We start from the raw sequence: 21,182 nt of genomic DNA on the forward strand, positions 1-21,182 counted from the left end.
ACTCCCTCCTGTGACTGAGGCTAGAAACCACTAGAGCTGTGCAGAGTTTCAGATGAACAGGAAGTGCACAGTTTGAAGTCAGCAGAAAAAACAGCTAAAACAGGCAGGATACCTCACAGCTGTAACAGAGCAAATGCATCTGTGAAATAAGAGGCACCCTGCTGCTTTTGGGGAATAGCTGGACCAGCAGGGAAATGCTGCATGCTCGCTGGTTTGCCTTGTGCACATGGGGCATCTAGGGGCCAGTCTGGAGAATTACTAGCCTCCACATGTAACTGCAACTCCAGGGAACACCCAGTTCCTTCACTAATGGCTGTCCTGGCTTCTTCTGTTCCAGGAGACTGGAGGTTGTCTGTGAAGAAGCTAAAGGAAAACTGAATCATTCACATTTCTACCGTGGGCAATACACTTCTGCATTTCCCAAATGCAATTCATCTAAGCAGCCCACTGTAGAGATCAGCATAAATACACCTGCTTTGAGCAACCCATATATGCCAACAGTCTATGCACTAGAGTGCCTAAAAGATAGGGCAGACAGGACAAAAAAAGACACTTGTCTTTTTGTCCTGCGTGATCTAGGATTGAGCAGCTTACAGCAAAGCCAGAGACTACTTTGAAAAATTTTCTGGGCATTTAGTTCCTTCTCAGTCACAGTCCTAAGCATGGAGCTAAACTAATCATCACTCTGAATATGCCCCAAAGTCAATTTTGTTCCTGATCAGAAAATTATCAGTTCAGTGCAGTAGTGGGGAAAAGCAAACATTTCATGAAGTGAAACGTTTCTGCTCTGATCAGCTTGTTTTAGTCCCTGCTGTGCACGACATTCACTGCTCTGCTGTATTTCATTCCCCAGCTCTTGCTCAGAAAGGGATGACTGGTACAGCTGCATCAGCAAACACATCCCAGATGACTGCAAAGCTCACAAGACTTCAACGTTCCACAGCAGCGTGGAGGTAAAAGGAGGCCAAATATTTCAATGCTTGAAAAGGGAAGAGAGAGAAAGAGAGAGAGAAAAGGCAGAGGGTTATACAATGCTGAGTTAGTTCCTAGTAGCCGGACATTCTATTTTCATTTAAACAAGCCAAGCTTGAACAATGAAACTCATCACAGCTCATGGGCCACCTCTGAAACATTAATCACACTCCATACTCTGTGGCCTTTGCTTTGCTCTTCTGGAGGAAGATTGCTTTGTCATAAAGGACAAACAAGTAGTTATTTTTGATTAATTAAAAACAGCTATGAGCTTCATAGATTTAAAAAAAAACCCAGCTACCCATTAATTACACTAATATCATATGTACAATAAAGTCACTACCAGTGCAAACCGCACCAGCGATTTTGAAATTGTCCCAATGCAATTATGCACATTATCATCCCATTATTTTCAGTTGTTCTACTCCCAGTTAAGGAGGCAAAACCCGCACCTGATGAAAAAGTAAAAATGCTATTTTACGTTATGTAGAACCCCAGTTTTACTAAATATGAAATGGTGTTGGTGAGGCCACATCTGGAGTGCTATGTCCAATGCTGGGCTCCTCAGTATGACACATGGAAACCTTGGAAAGAGTCCAACAAAGGGCAGCAAAGCGAATAAGGGACTGGAGCACCTCTGATAGGAGAAAAGACTGAGAAAGCTGGGCCGCTTCAGCCAGGGAAAGAGAAGGCTCAGGGAGAATCTACTGTATGAATACCTGGAGCATACAAAGAAGAAGGAGCTAGGCTCTTTTCAGTGTTGTCCAGAGACAGGACTAGAGGCAGTGGCCACAAACTGAAACACATGAGATTCCTTCAAACAATTCCTTCAAAGCAGCAAGCACTTTTTCACCCTGAGGGGGACCGAGTACTGGCACCCAGGGTTGTCTGAGGAGGTTGTGGAGTCTCTATCCTTAGAGATGTTCAGAAGACACCTGGACACAGTTCTTGCCAACTGCCTGTGCAGAGTGGTTGAACCAGATGACCTTCAGTGTTCCTTTCCAAACTCATCCATTCTGTAAATTAATTTTTGAAGACCTCAGAAAGTAAAAAAAATTAATTCAAAAACATAGCAGGCTTTTTTTCTGGCCTCTATCTAATCTGCTTCCAAATATTTAACAGAAAAAATTGGAAATTAGTCAGTTTAGTAATCTAAACCAAATCCTGTTTCAATAAATGAATAAATAATTTCTTTTGCATTTCTGCCTCTGGTGTAAACTTGAATGTGCCCATGGAGAAACTTGGAGAAATTTGATTTGTCTGTGTTTAGATCCTGAGTGTCTGCAGAAGTCAAATTTCCACATAGGAAGCAATCCTTCAAAAACACAAAAGTTTGTCCTACTTGTGCCAAATGCTGAGCTGTTGTGAGCTGACAGTGGGGTACCCATAATATTTTGGTGCTGAACCTGAAGTAGTGCAGCTCAGCACAGCTTATTAGATTGTGTTTGGTTCCACACTGATTGTGGCTCCCTGGCTTAGAGTAAAGGCACCTGAACATCACTGCCATGTGGTGCATTTCAAGAACTAGGAACAGCAAATACATTTCCTAAAGCTACTTACACATACTGAGATCAACCAGAAAGCATGGATCAGATTTGGAGTGGGGTAAACTCATCTTTGGTTCTACTGTTTTCTTTATTCTCTCTTCCTTTATCACACAGCCATCCAAGGTGTGATGGCAAAGAGCTCAGGTGCTTTTTTGATTGAAGGTTGTAGGGCTTTTTATGGATATTGTTTCAAAAGCTGCTAACAAAAAGATGCTTTTAACTCATGTTCCTACCTGCAATTTTCATATGCAATTAGTCAGATACTTGTCTGATGTGGAAGAGTGTCAGGGCCTGACCAAAAAGAGATTTATGTGGATTTTTACTTTTTGTGACTCTAGCTTTAACAGCAGCATGTACTAATCTTTCAGTGCTAAAGCAGCTGTATGTCACTTATAGAAGTGCATTAGGAATGAGAAAATTTGGGGATCTTAGCAGGTGACAGTAGACTGAAATGAGAATTGTATGTAATGCAACAGGCCTGATGAAGCGGACTTAGGAAGTGTGGATGCTTCTTCATTTATTCTGCTTTGATTTTAAGTTAAGGGAAAGGCTTGGAATATCCTTGGGTGAGAGGCCTCCTACACTGGTGCCTGTGTCCCATGTCATGATGTGCATGAACTGTGGCTGTGACTTTACCCTCACTTTGAGGAGACATCATTGCCATGCCTGCGGAAAGGTAAGAGCTGTGCAAGCTTTTCACAGGGGTTTATTCACACCTCTAGGACCGTGGCTGCCACTGCTGCAACCTGAAACTTTGTAGCCACATCGACACCAGAATTGGACTTCTCAGGGAACCAGTGAGCACTTTGCTAAATTAGCTTGCTAGGTTTCTAATATTGCTAGAAGGAATAACAATACCCTTGCCTCAAGGTCAAATTACCTCCCAAAGGCTAGTAGTTAAAGGATGACAGGGTAATCGTTCATTAGTGCAGCCCTTGCATCTGACACACAGCTAGCTCTAGAGACAATGAAGCAATATACTAAAAAGACAGGCTCTGTTCTGGACCAGAGCAGTAGCACAACTACTCCATGTCCTGCCCCTAAAAAGAGCTGGTGAAATGATCTTCCAAGGAAAGTGAAGAAACTCAGCAGTGGAGCATGATTTGATCAGTATGTAACGGGAAAGTTTCCTCTGTGCTCCAAAGACCTGTTGCCTTTTGCCCTAAAGCTCAGGGGATCTATAAACTTTCTTGATTTTGTCCCTTAACCTCTGACTCCAGAGATTTGTCTGTATACATAAATCTGCAATCCTATTTTAAACCATGGCTGTCTTTTAACCTGATTTTAAAATTTATTTTAATAAAACTACCAGCGATTTTTGATAGGATAAAAAAGCATTTAACTTAATCTTTTTTCTAATTCCACAGAAAAAATCAGTTTGTACATACACAGGGTTTGGAGGACCGTGCAAGCTTGATTAAGAAAACAACGTTACTTAACAAAGCTACAAAAACAGTAGTAGCATCAAAGTGATGTTTCTGTGATTCAGTGGTAGGGAAGGTGTGAATTCCTGGGAAGAAGCACACAGCAATGGTGCACAACCAAATAGAGTGAACCAATTCTGTTTGGCTTACAACAGTGTAAAGCTACGGCAATCACATTTCAATCAGCAGACCTTTCCTGACTGTCAGAGACTTAGGAGAGAGTCATGTCTGGTCCACTTCCTCTCCCAGCCAGCTCAGGAGATTTGTTTTGTATATGCATATTTATAAATTTATACTACATTTAAGTGCCTCTCCTCTTGCTGAAACAGATTGTATGTCGAAATTGTTCAAGAAACAAGTACCCCATGAAGTATCTCAAAGACCAAGCAGCCAAAGTCTGTGATAGCTGCTATGTGGAACTTAAGAAAAGAGGTAAGATTCCTTAATTCTTGGCAAAATTGACAAATCGATTTCCTGCTAATATAATTGGGAGGATTTAGAACCTTCCTTCTATATTGCATTTTATTAAATAGTACTCCTCATTTCAAATTTGAGGCATGTGTCTTGAGGTTCTGGGAGAGCCAGGCTGTATGGCAGCTAAAACTTTTTAGCAAGCAATAAAACAAGTTAACAAACTGTTTTTTCAAACTGGAACAGGGTAAGCTTAGGTTAGATATACAGAAGAAATTCTTTGCTCAGAGGGTGATGAGGCCCTGGCACAGGTTTCTCAGAGAAGCTGCAGCTGCCCTATCCCTGGAAATGTTCCAGGCCAGGCTGGACAGAGCTTGGAGCCACCTGGTCTAGTGAAAAGCGTCGCTGCCCATGGCAGGCAGTGGAATAAGATGCGGTTTAAGGTCTCTTCCAGCTCAAACCATTCTGGGATTCTATGATTATAAGCCAGGTTCTCTGAGAGCTCCCCTGGCCTTTGGATAAACCAGAATAATGATAAAAGCAATGTGCTACAAGGAGCAGCTTATGACTGAGCTTGCCTCCTTTCAAGATAAGGAGACTGAAAGGTGGCCTCAATGTTCTCTGCAGCTTCCTGAGGAGGAAACATGGAAACAGTGCTGCTGATCTCTTCTCCATCTGACTCAGGGACAAGACACATGAGAAAGGTTCAGCACTTCAGCAGGAAAGGTTCTGACTTGACTTGAGGAAACCTTTCTTTTCCCAGAGGGTGGCCAAACATTAAAACAGGCTTTCTAGAGAGGTGGTCTATACTCCATGCCTCTCAGTGTTTAAGGGACATTTAAACAGTGCTCTTAATAACATGTTTCAATGTTTGGGAAACCCTTAACTGGTCAAGCAGCTGGACTAGGTTGTTGTAGGTTCTTTCTAACTGAACTATTTTATTCTGTGATTTAATTATAGGTGATAACCATTCCCTGTCATTTCTAATTAATTAAAAAAAAATAATGTCTTTATGGTTCTTCACTGTCCTCATCCATGTTGTAGTTTTTACAAAAAGAAATCCTGAGGCTAAGTGCAGAGCCACTAAGAGCTGTTCTACAGGGTGAGCTTAAATAGTTACAGATGAAAATGTGAATTCAAAGCACAATAGCTACTGCCCATCTAGAATTTTGTATTATTATCCTACTATATAAGTCTCTTTTCTGTTTTAAGTACACATCCAAATAAAAGACAAAAAGGGGTGAGGATTTACAAATATATGAACAGAGAGTGAACAGGAAATAATTTTCTTGCACATATACTCATGTGGACAGTCTCTAAAAGTAAACTTACTACATTGCCAAGAAAGAAAGTTGTGCACAGATGAAGCTTCATTTTGCCATCCTGATTAAAGGAATTCACACTAGCCAAGAAAACACATAAACAGATGCTGTCATAACAGCCAAAAATGCATCCCCAACCCACTGTGTGTCCAGAAACAGTAACTCACATTTGCACTAAACTAATGGTGTGCTTTACTAAGAGCTTTCAAATAATGTGTTGCCAGAAGTGAAATCATGAAGATATGAACTCAGACATGTGGGCCTAAGCCATTTGCTTAATAGTCGTTTTAAATAAGAACACAACAAGCTGTGTTTTGTGCTTTGACAGCTTTCTTGCAGACCTTTTCAAGAAACTTTAAGTTAGTACCATGAACTGAGGGTGCTATGGAACCCACTCATCAGACATAAAAAGGTGATTTGAAAGAAAGGCTAAAATAAAAACTGTGTATAGAGGAGACACTGCATTTTCCTTAGTCATTTGTATTAGTGTATTGTGCGTCTCCCCTAGCCTGATATATACCAACTTATCTATTTCACCCTTCCAATTCTGAATTTTCTTAATCTTGCAGAGCGGCCACTAAGTGTGAGCTTCCCTCCAACTTCATCCAGGTGTTCAAGCAGTGCCTTCTCCTCTGTCTTCCACAATATTCATTACTCATCTTTTAAGAAACAGAAGAGAATCCCTTCAGCTCTCATGGAGGTAGGACCAAGCTGCCTGAGAAAGGCAAGGAACTGTAGAAAACTGTGTGCTCGTATTTCAGCAGCTACATTTTAATTTATACTATGTATGGTGGGCTTCAGCACGTGTCTTGGTTTAGTTTCATCATGCAAATTTTCTTTTTCTTTTTACAGTAGTTTTTAAAATATAAAAATACTCTGAGCTCTAAAGATACCACAGAAGTGTTTTGAGCCCCATGAGAAACCCAGTTAAGAGTATGGTACTTTAATTTTCTCATCAGCCTATGAAGTCTTGAAAAAACTAAAATGCTTTCAATGCTTGTACTAGGTAGAACAAGAGGGAAGATCAACAGAGCATCATATACTGTTCTTCAGTTACCTTTCTTGACAAGACCCTTACTTCTGAAACTTTTCTTTTATTTCAAGAGGAATAAATTAACAATTTCTTAGGAAACAGACTGACTTAATTAATAGTCCTTGGCAGTCAATTCAAGAGCATACATGTTTCACCAGGCACTTTCCCTCCAGCTCAAGCAAAACTAATTCAAATCAAATGGGTAAATCTTGATTTCACCAGTGTAAACAAAATTCCCACCAATTTCAGTGGGGCCATGGTTTCTCCAATTGTATTAGTTTTCTTTCCAGGAACAAGGTGCCAGTCATGTTGGTGATTGATTCTAGGTAGCTAAACTGCCCACTGAACTTGAGTACAGTAAGGTACTCCCATTTCCTGCAGGCATTTATCATTGTATTTAAGAGACTAGCATGCTGAACTCATTGTACAGTTGAGACACTGGAATTTCTTGAGGTTTGTTCATGAAACTCTGCCAAAGATACATGCATGTAATACAAACACACACATTGAGTACTCAAAGGGCTAGCAAGCAGAATTTTGACCCTGTGAGGAAAAAAGCATCACCTTTCTATCCACAGGGAAGCAGCACATCTTTATCTCACCATAGCAGTACTCCAAATCCTGGAACATTTCTGTTCTGCTGCAAAACACTGCTATATTAATTTGTTGTCATCTCTTCTATCAGTGTTACAAAAGCTGGTCTTGAATCTCTGCTATTTGTTTCCAAATCCAATACTACTGCAATTTACTGCTGTAACTAATGTGTACACTGCATTCTATGTGTGCATGTATATAGTTCCATCTACTCAAAACCTGGATTTTTGAGAACATTAAGCACTTATACCTCAAATTATTTCCATGAGAGGAGCAAGTCTTCTCAGAAATATTATTTCAAAAATGAAACCAAGGCATTACCAAAGTGATTAACATTAAATTAATATAAAAGCACAGCAAGGTCCTAAATATACCCACGTCTCAAAAGTGTTCAGCCACAAGACTGTAATTCACTTCTGGAAGCATGTACTTTTAAAATACTAAAAGCACCAAAAACTACCAGATGTGGGAAAAGGGACAAGCTTGGCGTTTCAGAACTGTAAACTTAGTGACCTCAGTAATAACTCAACTGCGTATTTTCCATTAGAGTTACTGAGAATTAAGTTTAACTATAAACATTCAAACAGTTAAAAAAAACTATAATACCATGCTTATATTTTTTCTGTATCAATACTTCCATGTTTTCACTTACTGGTTGGTGTGATGCAAACATGCTTAATCAGGAGGAGGAAAGCCTTTACCGTTACAAATCCTGATTTCTCCTACCCTGCTCCAGGTGGCAGCCTCAGGAGAGGGAGCTACCATCAGTGGTTACCTCAGCAGATGTAAGGGAGGCAAAAGACACTGGAAGAAACGCTGGTTTGTTATCAAAGGCAAAGTCCTCTACACCTACATAGCGAATGAGGTATTGTGCTATCTGACTTGAAGTAGTTTTCTATCTGAAATTCCTTCTTTACTCCCTACAGGCAGAAGACCAGTAAATGGGAAAGGTATAACTTGTAGTTCATACAGCTACCTGCTTCTGAGACCTAACAGACTGGCTCAGCCACAGTCCTAGCTTGGCAGCCCTCACATGCTGCCCTTCATTATTTGATTTCTTACTATTCATACTATTATAAATTGTCAACTACTTGGAACCGTAGCATACATATTTACACCTAAAGACTTCAAGATCCTCTGGTGTTCTCCAGTGCGTTTAGTAACTGCCACATATTTTTGTAGATAGAGAGTATTATGAACCATTTCTGATGGGGAGGAGATTATAGTAGTTTGGCAAGTATAAATGGGGCACGCTTGTCCAGCTAGCACCAATGGGGAAAGGAGGCAGTCTGCAGAAGTGAGAGCAATGGCTGCTGTGTTGGCCTGTAAGGTCTTCCTTACAATCAAGGAGGCCGAGTATCAAATAGATAATTTTAATGTATTTTATCCATTATTTTAGAATAGCTGTAATACAGATAAATTTGATGTGTGATATAAAGTTTGATTATAATGGATAGATTTTATAAACAAAATATAAAAATTTATTTTGCTCAAATAAAGGATATAGAATGCAAAAACCTGTCAAAGCAATGCTTAGTACTTCAAGCCTTTAGAATATTTTGCAAATATCAGATATTTAAACTTGCATCACTATGACCCTGTGATGGTCACATGAAGCAATGTTATCCCCTTTAAAAAGATGAGGAGATTGAGTCACAAAAGGATTCACGGTTTGGCCAGCAGTTCAGACCATTAGCATCAATTTTTGTATCAACACAATTACCCTATCTCTTCTAATCTTATAAGTGATTATTTTTGGTTCAGCAATAGGGAAAAAGCAACAAGGGTTTACTTTACATCCTTAGTCTGCAATTTACCTTCTAAAAGCAGAAGCAAAGACAATATACATATATAATCTACCTAAATACACTGACCAAAACTGCGGCTATCAGTAAGTTTAACTGCAATTTCACTAAGGCTAATGGTTTTCTTTAGCTTGTACAAAGCTGTGTCTGCCAAGTGAAATTCATGGAAGTTTCTTGGGAGTAAATTATTGCTTAATTGCATTACTAACTAGGAAATTTCCAAACAGTCTTTTGGAAAGCATGTGTGCTGCTTGAGAAAGCAGATTTCTAAAGAGTCACTAGTACTCTGAAAAGAAATTACAAGGTATCAAAAGGACTACTATTTGCAGGCAGCAAATAAAAGTGATTGAAAGGAACATAACTGAAAGTGAGTCTCAGGCTTTCAGAACTGCTGCTGTACTCTCAGTAATCTCAAGTTTGCCTCCTGGATCATAATGTCAAAGACAGCTATTGAAGTAACAGCTGATTTGACCTTCATGGCCGTGTGGATGATCATGAAGAACTAGACTTTGAGAGCTAGTGTTCAAGACTACATAAAACATGTGCAGCACACAGACAGTGCTCCTGTTTGAGTTAAAAGCCATGCATCCAGCAGAACATTCACACTACGGCTTTTGCAGAATTGTCACAGAGGGGTTGTATAATTTGATTTTCAGAAAGAGCCCTCAAACTGTTACAAGCCTTCTCTCTAAATTTTGGTTCAATCCTTCACTTTCAGGACAAAGTTGCTACAGAAAGTTTACCTTTGTTGGGTTTCACCATTGCCCCAGAAAAGGAGGAAGGAAGCATGGATACAGTTTTTCATCTCTACCACAAGCAGACACTCTTTTATAGCTTCCGAGCAGAGGATAACAGTTCAGCACACAGGTATGGGGATAGAGTTCCACATTAGCCAGTGAGCTTATGTAGAGTTTTTCCCCTCCTTCACTTCAGAATGCTTTTGTAACAGATAAAACAAACAGCTTTCAGAATTTTGATTAAGCCAGGCTGCATGTGACTAGCCTGACTGACATTAAAAATCCACCAGGTGTTTTTCAGTTCCTTCAAGAAGGAGAATTTGCTCCCTTCTGTAGGCAAAGAATAAAACGAGCCTCAAGGGTCATAGCTAGAAGTCCGTAAAAAGTGATTACTGTAGAAAACCTTCTAATTTATATGTTCAATTTAGCCACTTAGTTTTCTCATCAACAAATAATTGTTTGGATTTCCCATTATAATGTTCCTGTTTTCACATAATAAGATAGTCACAAAATTGGTAATAAAAATCCAGCACCCTAAGACACGCAGAAAAAGAAATGAGTGTTTATAGGAGGTTTTTCTTTAAATCATACTTGACCAGATTCACCTTTCCTATTCTAAGAAAGCACTTGTACTGTCTTTCAAATTTTACAATAAATTACTGGTCAAGATTGTACTATAAAGCAAGAGTCCCAGTACTCAACTCTCTGCTTTAATCACGGACCTATTGTTCCTCGTTAGAGCTGAGATGAAAAATTGAGTCTTCTTCAGGTATTATGTTCTTAAAATACTTATTTTTCATAAAATGAGGAAAAAAAAAAAAAAAAGAAAAGAAAAAAAGTACCATTTTTCTTTCTTCTACTTTTTAGGTGGATTGCAGCCATGGAAGAAGCATCCATATTATAGCAGCTTTCATTCAATGAACTTGGAATAATTTCTCAGCTTTCTATACATTTCCAGCAACCCTCTTCTGACTTACAAAACTGAGCAGTGTATTTCAGGCCCACTGGCTACACATGCTGGATCTGAACTGTTCCCAACTTGCTCTTTTTCTTCCTTCTTCTTACATGCACATTGTTGCAAATGAAAATTTCAAGATAAGAGAATATTTATGGTCATCATTATGTCTGTGCAAGTTCAGCCTGTACTATAAGCTTCTCTTCTGATCCCACAGTAAACTAAGTCTAACATCGAGACCAGAAAATACATGGAAATATTGACTACAGTAAATAACAGACTCAGTTTTACTTACTCCAGAGCACTATCATATTTCACTGGGTTGGTTTTGATTTCTACCATGATGTGAGAAACAATGCAGTAAACAAAAATTTATCATTTAAAGCACTTTATCATTTTTATTGAACTACAGCTTCATTTTCTTCATGTTTCTAAGGAGTTCTGTGGCCTGATTTATTACTCATTCAGTAACAGGTGTCAGCATGATATTATGCCCTGTGTATGCTGAATTGCTTCCACAGAAAATGAAAGAGTGACACTTTCAATTTACCTGGTCTACCAACACTTCACTGACTATGATCCAACATAGTTACTTACTATCAGTTTATAATTTTACACAAATCACTGTATAATTTATGTTAAAGGTTTAGTTTCATATCACTGCTGTACTTTGAAATGCATTCCAGTAGCTCTACAGATCCAGATGCTAAATTATCACTTCTCACTAAATACTTCAGACTCAAACTCAAAGGTTCTTTTTAATTTATTATAAACCTACAGACAGTTTTTATTTAACACATCTACCTAGTAGTGTTAAGATTTTTATCATCTATTTAAATACTGTATCTTTATTTTCAAAATTCCTGTTGTTTCTGCTGTTCTTGTTATGAAAAATGTTATCAGAAGTTTAATGCACATTACCAGCACAGCATTTGAAATATGCTGGGTAGGCTGAAATGCACTTGTCTGAACCTGCTCTGCTGGAGTCATTTGGAGCTCCTGTGGCCACACCTGTCCTGTGTCAGACTGCTGCCATGCACTACATCTCCAGGGCTGGATTCTCAGCAGCCAGCTGTGTCTGTGTGACTTCAAAGATGCTGTGGTGCTTTAGACCAGCTGAGGATATAGATCTCTGGAGTTTGGGGGGTGGGGGGTTTTGTTTGGTTTGGGTTTGTTGGGTTATTTTAATTTTTTTTGAGGGTGGGGTTGTTTTGTGAGATTTTTTTCTTTTTTTGGTTTTTCTGAGGGCTGGGTTTTTTTAGTGTTTTGTTTGGGAGGTTTTATAAAGAAGATTGAGAAGTGATGTTCTAATCATTGCAATACAGTGGTTTTGTCCTCAGTCATAATATTTTTCCTCAGTTGTAATATTTAACTGAGGAACAGAACGATAATCTAGGATTAAAATATATCTTTGTATAAAAATAACATGCTCAAGAATTTACCTACATTAAATTATATTGGTGGGAATTTTTGTTACTTTCATTTTTTCCCTTTCTTCAAAAAACTTAATGGATATCTGAATTTTTGACCCTAACAATTTTTTTAGAATTGTCCATATTTTTAAAGGTTTATTATGGTAAGGTAGGCAAGCTTAAAGAAACAAATCTACCATCTACCACTAAATGAAAATGTCCTTTTGGGGGGGTGGGGGTGTCATACATCTGAATCTGACCATTCCATTAAGCATATATATCATGTGCAAACAGAAACCAAAAATGAGAAAAATAAAACTTTTGTAGTCTTTAGTTAATGGATGAACAGCAAGCTTAACTCTTTGTTTCATGTAAGAGCTATGGCCTTGCTACCAATGCACTGCAAATGTTTATCCTCCCTTGAAAATATTTTGCACTGACAAGAAAAATAAGACAACACTGAATACAGGGCAAGATCTCTAACCATGGTCTGAAACAAAACAAAACTGCACTACAGAATGACAGTACTATGAAGATTTAGGTGCTGACATTTAGTGACTTGTATGAAGCTTTCAGTTAGAAGCAGGAAATGAACATGAAAATATTTTGTTGTAAAAAATAAGATACAGTGCTATTAAACATTGGTTTAATTAATGTAGAAAAATAAAAAAGCAAAACATAAATGCAGTTCTACAGGCTTTTCCTTTACACCATTATTACCCTATTAGATTCCAGCTTTGCAGTTCCAGTTACTGTTAACAGACACAGTTCTCTGACAAACTAAGAAAGAGCATGAAATCAGAAGATGGTACTGGAGGCCTTCTGGTAGAAACAGGATTTAGACCTAATTGGTATGATGACGTGTTTCAGTCACACTGATTTATCTTCTGTAAAGCCCACCTACTTTACTTCATCTTGACTTCAGTTACAGATACAAATGGTCTCAATGCAGCATAGAAAGAAAAGAAAACGTTCTCACAATTTCAGTCCTACTGTTAGCTGGATTTGAGCAACGCAAAGTACCAGAGCCAGAAATTTTCAGAGTTACCCACGTAATTGTCTTTTAGAAAATGCTAATATCTTAAAATAGAGGCATATACTCAGTTTACTACCTGACATTTATTTTCACAACTTTTTTTTACTAATTTATAGCTAAGCAATACCACTTCAAAACAAAAACTTTGTTCTATATCTTCACAAATACTATAAAAAAAATTAGTAGTAAGTCACAATGTTCAAGCTGCTCCTCCAACACCTGGGATTCAAGCTTCTCCCATCTGTTGTTTCAGAGTTTTTCTGTTTATTAACTGATCTATTAAAAAGCATTAAGGTTATTAGTTATTGTTTACAAATAATATTTAGACCTCTTTTATGGCATATTCCTACTTAATTTCTGTTTTTTAAATAGTTATTAATTTTTTCTCCCAAATCAAAGTACAAGTCACTTGGAGATGGAGAATACCAACATGACAAGATCCTATACCACTAACACAAGCACTGCAGGTAAAGACCTTGGTGTGCTACCCTTCCTGAGCTGATTCTCGACTGCTTTTACCACACAGTTGTGAATACCAACCAGGCTTTCCTGTTTGCATGCCACTTTGATACAAAAGCAGTAAGAACTATGTTGGCTGTAACATTTAGTGAATATCACTGCTTGTGAAGGTGAAAGAAACAATATCCTTCCAAATTATTATAATTTTGCAATTAGGCAATTTCAGGCAAAGATATGGGAATAGGAATAACAGTTCATTACTAGTATGTATAACAAAGCAAAACAAACAACAACTACTGCATTAACAACAAAACAGAACCAGTAACCTCAAGGGGCTTTGCTTCACAAAAAACCTGGGGCAATTGGATGTCGGTGCCACTGCAGCACTCTGAGAGCACCAGGCTGGAACCGTGGAAAGTTCGGGGCTGGCAGCTGGAAGGGGCAGGGTGTCCCGGCAGGGCAGAGTGGTGCAGGGCCTAACCACAGCAAAAAGAGCATTGCCAAAGGAGCAGCGACGGCGAGACAGGGCCGGCCCAGCTCCAGCAGGGCAGGCGCAGGAGCTCAGAATTCCTGGGCACGCGAGCAGATGGTAGATTTCCCAGGACCCGACTTGGTGGTGACAATGAGCTCCTCCCGCAGCCAGCAAACAGCCTGACCGTCCCTCCTCCGATGCCAAAAGCAAGACAGTAGGTGCCTCTCGCCCCTCTACCTGTCCCAAAACCTCACGTAATCTTCCCCCTCCCGACATTTGGCCACTGTGCGTTTTAGTCAAGCACCCATAAATACCCAGTAGTTAGTCGCCTAGCAACTTATGGGAAAAAAATTCTGTACGTGAAAGAGACAAATCTAACCTCCAACAGTAACATACAAACTTCTTTGCATTAAAAGCAGTGTGATTTTTCAGCCTGAGTAACTCGTAATTGTTGATTTCTGCATTGGCTCTACTCTGACAATTTACCTTGAAATTTCCCAGAAAAATTTAAGCAACTGAAATGAGAACTTTAAAAAACCCAAAGAACCGAGTTCCACAATACTATCTATCCCAAACATTCAAAATATACGAATAACCTCAAATCCTATTTGTATTTTATACTACTTGGCAATCATCACATTTTGACACCTCTCAGTTCATTACATACTTCTACTGCCACCACCACGGCCAGAGAGAGCACTTTGGCCTCTTGCAGCCCACACATTAATTGCAGAGGTTCTCTCCTTCCATACCTAGGCCCTCCTTCCATCCCCGCAAGTACGCGCATTCTTACCTCTGTTCCGTAGGGAATTCAATCTGTTTTCATGGGCAGGGAGTAATTTCCACAGGGTCTCTTCCCTTCGCTTTTGCGTGGCAACTTCGTAGCACGTTTCTTCTTCTGAGGCAACTATCCCACGTAACAGGAGGAGCTAATACGTACTTGTTATCAGCAGGTGCGTTTGAAATTGACCACCACGAAAATCTTTCTCAGCTGAGGCTGGGAGCAGTTCACTCTTTCCAGGCAGGAACTGCAGCCCGGGGAGAAGCGCCCTCGGGCCAGCCGGTGCTCCGTAAGGGGAGCAGCCTGAGGATAGGAGCTCCTGGTCCCAGGAGGAGAGCAGCCCTGAGGATACCAGCCCATTGCCCCGGGAGGAGAGCAGCTCCTGGTCCCGGGAGGAGAGCAACCCTGAGGATAGCAGCCCATTGCCCCGGGAGGAGAGCAGCCCACTGTCCCGGGAGGAGAGCAGCCCTGAGGATAGCAGCCCATTGCCCCGGGAGGAGAGCAGCCCTGAGGATAGCAGCCCATTGCCCCGGGAGGATAGCAGCCCACTGTCCCGGGAGGAGAGCAGCCCTGAGGATAGCAGCTCCTGGTCCCGGGAGGAGAGCAGCTCCTGGTCCCGGGAGGACGGCAGCCCTCGGTGCAGCTCGCGCTCCCGGCAGGACCTGCGGAATGAGGACAGGAGCCGCCTGTGAGGAGCAGAAGGGCAAGCGGGAGCTGGTGTGTACTGGCCAGAATCCCGCATCCCCCGAGGGCCGGGGGGAGAGGGAGCGAAACTATACTTGGCAGAAAGTGGTGGCTAGAGAAGGTGGTATTTTAATTTTTGTTTTTTTCACTATCCACATCCATTTTAACTGGCAGTTAAATAAATTTTCCCCAAGTCCATTTTGCCCAAGACGGTAATTTTTAAGTGATCTCTCTGACTTTATCTTGACCTATGAGCTTTTTTCACATGATTTTCTCTGCATCCTACTATGAAGGAGGAGGGGAAAGTGAGTGACCGGGTTATCATGTGGCTGCAATTCATGGTCAGCTCACCACAGTGTGGTAGATAGATATAATTATTTTCTTTGCTGCCAGTCTAGTTATTAACCTTTACTTGTAATCTCAGTTCTCTTTGATGTTTTTCACCTCTAGAATCTTCTATTCATTACTCTCCAGTCATAGCTAAGGCCAAAACCCAGTTTTTACTAATGCTCCTTTATATGTCTGTGCATATAATTTATCAAATTTCAGCATTATCTAATACAATCCTGCTTATTAAATAAGTTCAGGGCATACATTGTAGTTCTATGCTTTATTGAAATTGTTGCAAAAAGCACGGTGAAATTTGTCACAATGTTAATGTGGCTTTCCTCAATCTTAACACGCGTGGTGGAGCTGTACAGCAAGCATGATTGCTCTCCACCAAAGCTTTGCAGCAGTTTTACTGTGAGTTTTCTCCTCTTGGCAGAAACAAGGAAGGAGGAGACAAACCCTCCTACCTTCTAAACCTTTCCTCAACTTACCCGTCAGGAAACACTGAAGGGGGAAAGCAGCTATTCATATTTGGCTTTTTAGCATTTTCCATTTTCCTTTCATTTGGTCACACTTTTATAGCATATTTTATGAAGTTAAAAGAAAAATCTGTGTCTACAGGTATGCAGATGTCCATGTTTTGAGAATTTGAAGATTCCTCATGTATTTAACATTACAGCAGTGAACATCCAAGACATTTTTGAAACATTTTCCTTTATTGATGTATTGCAAACACATCTGCACATTACATGCTTTACTAATTCCTGTTCTGTGAAAGTATGTAATTCATAGGTCTAGTACACTTCTCATACCCTTACCCCAAAGAGCCAGTTCTAAGAAGAAAACTAGAAACAACCCTCCAAAACCAATTCCAAATCAGTATACTGACCATGTAACTATTCAGTCAACAGCACGTCTTGTTTATGCGACTGTTGCATTCAACTGCTATTTCTTCTATACGTTTTCTTTGAGGTGTTACCACCTCTTTTAGTTTTACTTTTCATCTAACTGATCCTTCTGTAACAAATACTAGATTCAAGGGAAACCTACTAGAATCATTAAGAACGTTTCGATAAGAGTATATTAAGAAATAGCTAGTTTTGACAGGGGATGGACATCTGATATCCCGTGAGAAGACAAGCCCTGAAAAGGTGGTGAACTACCTCAGCTGCAACCAAACCTATTTAGTGCCTACCATAGTGTGTTTGGAGGCACAACATGTCTCACAGCTAGCTTTGCCATAGGAGCTCTAACGAATAACATCGACTTTACAAAATCAAATAAAAACTCGACGGTCCGGCGGTGGTGTTTGTGAGAGTCTGCTGAACTGTAAGCCCACCTCTGAATGCATCTTCAACGAGAAGCAAGGTACACCTGAAACATCAATACCACCGGTGCACTGGATAGCCACTGCCAATCCACTACCTCGGGCTTCCGGCTCCTGAGGAGCCTCCCGAGCGAGAGGGACAAAGGCGGTGAAGGCACCTTGCCGTCCGCGCCCCAGAGGCCAGGCCCCGGGCGGCAGTCCCCCGGGCCGGCCGGAGCGGCGCGGGGCCCGGGAGGCCCAGGTAGCCCGGTAGCCCCTCCCCGCCGCCGGCCCCGCCCCGCGGGGGATGGAGGGGCCGCGGCCGGGCGGGCGCTGCAAGAGGAAGCGGGGACGCGCTCCCGGGCGGCGGCGGCGGGGTCACGAACTCTGACCTGTCACAGGGCACGGCACACACAACAAAACACCCCCGACCCCAACACAGCCCCGGCCCCCTCCCCTCCGCGGGCCCCACAGCCCCTTGCCGCCCCCGCGGGGGGAGGGAGGGCCGCTGCTGGGCACCGGCCTGCCCGGGCCCGGTCCGGTCACCGTCACCGCACCTTTGGCGCCCATTCCTGAGGTAAAAAACATTTTTTAAAATTGAAGCGGCCCGGTGGGTTTGTTTCGTGGGGTCCAGGACGAGGGAGGGGGCGCGGGGAGGCGGCAGCGGGTCTTACTCTGGACACCCCCGCGAGGGGAGGGGTGGGGTGACGGTGGGTTTAGGGGAGGGGGATTGCATGGCTCCGCTATTTGGCTGGTAAGCGAGCACCGGCCGTGGTCTGGCCTGGTCTACAGCTCCTGGAGAGAGAGGAAACGACCATTGTGGCGTGCCGGGTCGATCGGCGGGGCAGTCCTGTGCCGGAGCCGCTGGTTGCAGCCTGGGCCGGCTGAGGTCGGAGCTGGTCCGGTCGCGGTGAGCAAAGTCTGCTGGCCAAGGGGTGTAGGGCGATCGATGGTCGCGGCGATGACAAGCGCGGGACACACAGAGAGACAGAAGATGGAGTCTGAGCGGGCGGAGGCGGCGGCTTGAACCCGACCCTTTTACCTTTGCCACCGGGAGGGCGGAGGGGAGGGGGCGGCGGGTACTTTGCATACGGGGCTGAGACCGCCGCCATCTTACCGTCCGCTTCCTCACTGCCATGCCTGGGCCTCCTCTAGGCGGACACAAGCGTATACCGGAGGGGAGGGGAAGGGGCCTAATGGCGGCGGCAGCAGCCCCGCCTGGGCCCTGGCGGACGGCCAGCGCCGCCATCTTGTGCTCTACGAATCCCCGGGGGGCTCTACCTCTGCTGGAGGGGCGGCACCGCCACCATTACAAGCGGGCGGTTCGGCCAATGGGCGCTCTGCGGGGGCATCGCCGCGCCTGTCATGAGGTCATTGGTCGCGCCTGGGGGCGGCTCGGGGGCGTGGCTCGGGGGCGCGCGGGGCGGGAGCTGCCGGAGAACCTTCAGCAGCGGACGGGGCGTGGCGCAGCCAATGAGGGCGGGCGGCGCGGGCGGCCCAGCCAATGGGGCTGCGGCCTGGCCGGGATGGGAGCGCCGCCGACGCCGCCCGCGGTGCCCGGCCGTGGGCCGGCTTCCTGCCGCCGGAACAATGCACCGGAGGCTGTCGGCAGCGCCGGGCCCGCTCCCCGCTCGTCCCGCCGGTGGCAGCCTGCTGGAGGCCGCTCGGTGTAGCCGAGTCGAGCTCACAGCGTAAAGAACCTCGTTTCATTAAGACAAAAGAACCAAATTTAATAAGTGTGAATTCGGCCTTTTGTCATGTCTTGTCAGTAGGACCATACTTTTAGAACCTCCCAAGTGGAATTTATGACTTGCTTCTGAGGTTTCACTGCAGCTTAGGGAAAGATTAGTGATTTCACACTATGTTTTGGTCAGCATATACTGAGCGAGCTGCCACCCTGTTACTCTGAAAATAATTTCCAGGTGCTCAAGGTGCCTCTTCCTAGTCTTTAAGTTTCACCTCTTGTGTGTGTTTGTTTGGGGGGGTTTTGTTGGGGTTGCCTTACAAACCGTTGCTCAGAAGTGTTGCCTTACAAACTCTTGCTAGGAGGCTGATTTTGCCTTCTGGGAGCTGACACCATTAAGAAGCATGGCATGGCTGTGTATGGTCTCAGTGCTTCAGCTGGATTTGATCAGATAGCCTCAGCTTAAGGTTCTTTTGTGAAGGCTAAAAGTACAAAAAGCCGTGCTGATAACACCACCAACAGCAAAGCTGTCAGAGTAATTCTACAGCAAACAGTTGTGTTTTGCATCTCGGAAAGGTACTGTTATGAACAAAGTATCTCATCTGCAGGGCTTCTGTCATCATAAAGCGCTGAGAAAACAGCATGTTATGAGCATATGGTTATGCTTCTCGGGCCGCTTGCTGAATATGAAAAAAAAATAAAAGGAAACACTGAAAAGGAAGCACCAAACAACTGAGAAATCACCTACAAGCTGGGTTTGGTGCAGATAGTCCATAGTCTTAATCAAGTGCAATACTTCAATAAAATAATGACAAGCTGTAGGAGAAACTAGCATAAATACAATTTCCATGGGGATGTCTCAACTTTTATTATGCATTGTTACAATTAATCTTTTCTTGACATATACAAAATTACTTTCACATTTGTTACAGTGTAAGGGAATCTTTTTACCGTAATGAATTTTGACATATTTAACGTTAGCTTTGTACAAGCCACATTTGAATGGGTGCTAGAGACATGCATATATTTTTAAGTGTGTTGCTATTGTTTGCTGTTTTTTAAAATTTTATATTAAATTACTGCTTTGCAATTACAAGCAGAGATTTCCAATGAAACGTCAAACGAGCCAGCATTCAGGAATGCCTTTTTATTACCTACACCTGTATTAGAATTTGCAGTCCATCCCTGTAATTAGCAAGTCACAATTAAAAACTGAATGCATTAATTGGAAAAATTAATTAAATTTACCTTGGAAGAAACACGGCCCTAATAATGGCAATTAAAAATACTTCGGAAGTGGTTTTTTCCTTGTTTCTTTGTCTTTGATTTCTTTGTCTTTTTTTTAACCCCTAAAGTTGGAGTTACTTAGAGTAGGATAAATTTATTATAAACCTACAGACAGTTAATATTTTTTCTCATTGTGATGATAGTATCACATGAAAATAAAGAAACAGTTTAAATAATGGAAGATACATTTTAGATGTAACTGTTTGTTTCCCTTTTTGTGTAAGATTACTCTTAAGAATATGGATGAACAAGGCGGTTTGATGGAATGATTTGATAAAATGTTGTGCCAAACAGCATTCTTAGCTTGCTGCTCCCTGGTTCAGCATGTGATGTAGAAGCAGTTTAACTGCAAGGTTTCTTTTTCCTGAGCTGAGGAAAGCACCTTTGACATATGTGAATTCCACAAACTACATTAGTAATTGACTTTGAAATTAGTCCTTTCTCATTTAAGAAATTAACATTTCTTCTTAATAACTTAATAGCTTAATATATTTAATATTAAGCTATTAATATAACAGAGTGGAAATAGTATATTAGAGGCTTAATAAAGTAAAAGAATAACTGTACCTCAGCAGTTTGAGCAGCATGGTTCCAGTATGCATGTCCCGTATACGTGTGTATGTGTATGTGCGCATGTGTGGGCACAGACCCCGACATCTTATTTGCCAGATATATCAAGCAGAGTTGTAAATTTTCAAAAAGTCACAGCAGAGCTTTCTTTAATACTAAGAAAAAAACCCGAACTTTTGTGCCTGATGGAAGTTGCTGGCATCTTTCCGAACAGGTTCTCTAATGGTCTTGTTTCACCATGGCAACCAATATGGAGGTGCTGGCTCAGCAGGTGGCTGAGGTGAGTGACAGATGATACATCACAACAGTTGGTATATGAGATTTTGAAATTAAAAACATTTTAGGGAGTCCCTGCTGTTTA

At 42.0% G+C, this 21,182-nt stretch overlaps 2 protein-coding genes across 2 annotated transcripts in view; both read left to right on the forward strand.

Moving 5' to 3' along the window:
• FGD5 (FYVE, RhoGEF and PH domain containing 5) overlaps positions 1 to 12,267 on the forward strand; it is a 73,577-nt gene extending 61,310 nt beyond the window's left edge. The window contains exons 15-21 of the mRNA XM_066327099.1: positions 854 to 953; positions 3,058 to 3,195; positions 4,273 to 4,375; positions 6,246 to 6,376; positions 8,040 to 8,168; positions 9,827 to 9,975; positions 10,713 to 12,267. Coding sequence (XP_066183196.1) covers positions 854 to 953; positions 3,058 to 3,195; positions 4,273 to 4,375; positions 6,246 to 6,376; positions 8,040 to 8,168; positions 9,827 to 9,975; positions 10,713 to 10,749 — 787 coding nt within the window. The 3' untranslated portion in view covers positions 10,750 to 12,267. The remainder of the gene's footprint in view (positions 1 to 853; positions 954 to 3,057; positions 3,196 to 4,272; positions 4,376 to 6,245; positions 6,377 to 8,039; positions 8,169 to 9,826; positions 9,976 to 10,712) is intronic.
• Positions 12,268 to 17,519: 5,252 nt separating this feature from the next.
• The window catches only part of NR2C2 (nuclear receptor subfamily 2 group C member 2), a 28,611-nt gene continuing 24,948 nt past the window's right edge, over positions 17,520 to 21,182 (forward strand). Inside the window, 2 exon segments of the mRNA XM_066327114.1 lie at positions 17,520 to 17,857; positions 21,036 to 21,101. Coding sequence (XP_066183211.1) covers positions 21,060 to 21,101 — 42 coding nt within the window. The 5' untranslated portion in view covers positions 17,520 to 17,857; positions 21,036 to 21,059.

The sequence above is a fragment of the Sylvia atricapilla genome, chromosome 11 (genome assembly GCF_009819655.1).
Source record: "Sylvia atricapilla isolate bSylAtr1 chromosome 11, bSylAtr1.pri, whole genome shotgun sequence".
Taxonomy (NCBI): Eukaryota; Metazoa; Chordata; class Aves; order Passeriformes; family Sylviidae; genus Sylvia; species Sylvia atricapilla.